Below are 4,651 nucleotides of genomic sequence, written 5' to 3'. Positions count from 1 at the left end.
CTGGGCTTTCTGCACATCCCTTCAGGTGCGAGGAGCACCTGCCCAGTCATTGGTCAAGACACCAGCGAATCGCAGCGTTCTCAGAAATGGGCGGTGCAACTCTGCTTGTCAATCGCCAATTTCACCAATCAGGAGAGTCGGAAAAGACCGCGAGGCGCTCCGATTGGCTCGGAGAGGGCAGGCTCAGAAACAAAAAGGGCAGGAGGCGGCACCACCACCTAGTGTAATTAGGACGCTCATTGGCGGTAGCGGTTTTGCCGCTTCACACTGGGAGAGGCCGCTGCCATCATGCCGCCCATGCCCGGCTGGAGGAGCCGCTGCCCGCAGAGCGCTGCCGAGCCCGCCGCCTGCCCGTTCTGGGCGATGCTGGGGCTCCTGGTCCGGGAGCCCGGCATGGGGTGGCTGGCGGAGCGTCTCTCCGAGCGGGGGGCCCCGCGCTCGCCGCCCGCCTCGAGCCGCAGCAGGCGCGGTGGCCGCTGGGCAGCCGCAAGCAGTGTCAGCACAAGCCCAGGTCCCCGTGCGGCCGCGGGCCGGGCCAGGACGCGGAGCCGCAGGGAGCAGTGGTGCTGGCTCGCAGCTGTGGGGGACGCCGCGGAACAGGCGTTAGGAGGCGGGCTCGAGGGTGAGTGCTGGGCTGCGGCCGGTGGGGACTCCAATCCCCAGCGTGCATTGCGGCGCGGCCGCAGCTGCCGGGCGGCTCGGGACCAGGGCATGGGGGGCTGTTCCCCGCTCTGCGCGACTTGGGCCGCAGGGGAGTGGGGCGGGGGGGGAGGGGTGTGCGGAGACAACGGCCAATGCGGCTTCCCACTTGGCCGCGGGTGGGTGTCGCGGCGGGGCGTGGGGCTGTGTCACAGCACCAGCTCCACGCGGATGCTTCGCGCCATGTGCCACCCGCAGGCTCGGGGGAGCGCAGGGACACGCCTGGGCGGCGGCCAGCCCCCGGCGTGCGGTGTGCCCCGCGCTCCTCGGGAATAGGGTGTTTCTCCCCTCGCTCCCGCTTTGCCCGGCCGCTTCTAATGTAAGTGCTCGAGCCAGCTGGAGGGTTAGTAAACAACAGCTTCTGACAATACACCTGGAGACGCAGCTCCGCTTCCTTCTCTGGGGGTGAGATATGTGAGGCCTGGCGTTTGATACTGCCGGCAGCGGGGAGAGGCTGTACAGGAAGATAGAATATCTTTAAGTAAAAATCTACAAAGGATTTAAAAGCCTCAGAACAATCCTTTGATCTCTGACAAAGGTCTAAGCAATTGGGGTTTTTAACAGGGTTTATGGCTTGCTTATTTACCTTAGACACGGTAAAAGCACACATCCTGGTCCTCTCCGTTCTGAGCTCAAACCTCCAATTGAGGAGGTGGGTGAATCTCTATTAAATGCTTTCTTTTGGGGTGCAAGAGGGCTTGGCAAAAGTCAAAGGCTTTAAACAGTGAAACTTATAATCCTCCCTTTGCTTGCTTGACTTGACAGGGCTAGTTTTACTAATGTAATCTCATTTTAGTATAATATAAAGCTAAATCTCTCAATTTACACATTTGGTTTGCTTTCACATGGGGAAAGAAAACTTGCATCCATTGGGCTTTTGGGAATGTCAAGCATTACTGCAGCACCTACAGTTATTTGATTGGCCCAGTGTGGTACCTGTTCTAGTTCACCATTTGTAGTACTTAAACTATCTGTGGACTTGCAACTGTACTTTGTCCAAGAAAGTGGCAGCTAGGTTTCAAGAGTCTTGCTAAACTCCAGACTTTTGAGGGAGGGTAATCTGGCCAACTGACTTCAGAATTATTTCCAGGCACATTAGCTGCTGAATTTTCTCCCATTTTGTTGGCAGCCCCTGGGGTGGGAGGGCATTGAGATTCCATAGAATGTATGGTATAAGGTGAATAAGTGCTGAGAGTAGGATGGGGACGGCCATCTGTCCAACTTTTAACCCTTATTTCATGATTTGTCAGATATTAACTGATTCTGATTGTGTTTATTGCAGGTAGATGTATTTCTGGACCTCATATAGGAGATGGACCTAGCCTTGTCTCTGAGCAGCATATGTTGGGCCCTTGGCCCTGGAAGGCCTTGGACTTGTTGGAGCGTTCAGGAGATGCCAGAATTTGGCAAGCCTACCATGCAGGCCTGATGCACTTTTTTCTCTTTAGAGAAGAGATGGGATTGCCTGCAGTTTGGCCAGTTCCAAAGGATCAAATTAGAGGGTTTGTGGTGGCTATGGAATTACAAGGCTTGTCTTCACCAAAAATACTGATGTACTTGGCAGCACTCTCCTATATTTCCAAAATCACAGGTCACCCTGATCCTCTTCAAGATTTTGTAACATTTCATATAGTGACAGGGTTGCAGTGGAGGGAAGGTAATCAAAGATATTGCAGATCTCATGTAACCATTGAGGTGTTGCGATCTCTCTTGGGCACAGTACAATCTGTGTGTGACTCTCTTTATGAAAGTTTGTTGTTCCGTGCCTTGTTTACTGTGGCTTTTTTTGGGGCTCTTCGGGTGGAAGAGATGGTAGCAGAGCACCACAACTGGGCACAGCCAGAGCTCCTGTACATGAGTGATGTCCAGCTGACTGAGGAAAGAGTGAACATTTACCTGCATACATCCTACCTGGGCCAAGAAAGGTTTTTGATCTCTCTTCGATTATCTAGAGAGACATGGGTATGCCCTGTTGAGGCACTGTGCAATTATGTGGCAGCCAGGCCACGAGGGGATGGGCCTCTCTTTATACACTGGGATGGCACACCATTGACAAGGAGACAGTTCTTGGCTGTCTTCCGTTCTGCTTTAAGATTACTTGGCCTTCCTCCAGAGCAATATGGTGTACATTCTTTCTGGCTGGGAGCTGTTGTGACTGCTGTACGCTACAGATGTTCTGAAGAAACTATTTTGCGCCTGGGCAGGTGGCAAGGTATCCACTCAAAGAGGAGACAGAAGTAGTCAACCACAGAAGCCAAAAGAATAGCTAATGTTATCTGGTCTATTCCCCTTGCTGGTGCAGTATTGTTTCCTATAGTGTGTGATCTAGTGCTCTGATGCATAAACTTCAAAGTAATGGAGCAACATTTTCAGAGAACATTCTAGTTAATTGACTTTTCTGAAGTTTGCAGTGTGCTGCCCTCTGCATTTGTTTGTAAGCTGTATCTGTTGGGGATTGGACTTCCATGTCTCTTTGCAAAATTAACTTGCAAGAATTGCTTACCTAGTAAGGACTTCATGATCAATAAACTTGCAGTGCAGTCTCTTTTCAAACTTGTCTGGCCTTCATTGTGACAAGTCAACAAATTGTTTCTATGCCACATCTCAGCAGCAAATAAACTAAGTCTTGCAGCCTTATTGCTGTTAGACTCAATGGTATATTTACTTGGGACGTGAGGACAAACAATCTTGTATGTGGGGATTGTAAGCAGTATATTGCTAAACTGAAACTTTCTAAATATAACTTTAGGCAAAGTGTACAACTGTTAGATCAATTATACAAATTATAGATAATTCATTGAACATATCTCGTTCTTGCAAATTAAAGGGGAAATTCAGAACACTAGTTTAAATAAAAGGATGGCATAAAAATGGAACTTGCTGTCACTGGAACTCATTGAGGGCAAGAACTTAACATGATTCCAGAAGGAATCAACTATCTATATGGATATCCAAAGTGAATAATTGACTACAGACTATTTTAGCAGCCCCTCCAATATCAGCTAATATCAGTCTGAGACCTAGATGAGGTAAATATAATAACTCACCAAATTCTACCAGAAGCTTGCTGATGGTCACTGTGATGGTGTACCCCATGAAGCTTTATGGAACTGTCATATATACCTTCATAAGCATAACTAGAATATGTTTTATATGCAATGTAACATATCTCTGTAAAGGTTATGATCTACTGAATACATTCCTCCTATTTGTATTCATGTATCATTTTTGTACTTGAAGTTATGAATATTGGCTATATACTTGCTTGATTTCTAAGGAGCAAATTAAGTGCCCAATCAAGAAGCACTTAAAGGACAACGAATCTTGGGAGGCTCCAATCCACAAGTCTACCTGAGGATGTTCAGGGTAGCATGTAAACAGTGGCTGCTGCCTGTAAAAACTGAGTCATGCATGGACATGTGACTCCAAAACACCATCTTGGAGTAGGACTTTGCATAGGAGAGAGAGTAAGGGGTCTCTACCCACAAGAGCCTATTTAAACCCCTGGGAGACATCTCCATTTTGTCTTCAGCTGGCTCAGACAATAGGTATCTTTGGGAGTGGAGAGGCTGAGAAATTGAAACAAAGGACAGTAACTACAGGGGATGTGAGTGATTGCTGGACCCCAGACTAGAAGGAGGCTAGTCTGTAAAAGGAAGCTTACTGGAACACCTCTGAGGGTGAGGTTTTATCTGCATTCAGTTTGCTTAATGTATTAGAGTTGTGTGTTCTATTTTATTTTGCTTGATAATTCACTTTGTTCTGCTTATTACTTGGAACCACTTAAATCCTTACTAAAATTACTTCTTAATTAACCCAGAGTATGTATTAATACCCAGTGGGGGCAAACAGCTGTGCATATCTCTCTATCAGTGTTAGAGGGCAAACTATTTGAGTTTACGCTTTATACTGAGTAAAATGGATTTATCTGGGGTTTGGATGGGAGTTGAGC

The 4,651-nt window shown here is 48.0% G+C and overlaps 1 protein-coding gene across 1 annotated transcript; it reads left to right on the top strand.

Annotated features, from left to right (window-relative positions):
• Positions 1-288: 288 nt before the first annotated feature.
• LOC127047394 (uncharacterized) lies at positions 289-3,853 on the top strand. The gene is made up of 2 exons (XM_050945510.1): positions 289-622; positions 1,982-3,853. The coding sequence occupies exons 1-2, from the start codon at positions 289-291 to the stop codon at positions 2,938-2,940; spliced, it is 1,293 nt and encodes a 430-aa protein (XP_050801467.1). The 3' UTR covers positions 2,941-3,853.
• Positions 3,854-4,651: the final 798 nt, after the last annotated feature.

This window comes from Gopherus flavomarginatus, chromosome 3 (assembly GCF_025201925.1).
Source record: "Gopherus flavomarginatus isolate rGopFla2 chromosome 3, rGopFla2.mat.asm, whole genome shotgun sequence".
Classification (NCBI taxonomy): Eukaryota; Metazoa; Chordata; order Testudines; family Testudinidae; genus Gopherus; species Gopherus flavomarginatus.
Note: the sequence above shows the minus strand (reverse complement) of the source record. Positions and strands in the feature narration are given on the sequence as shown.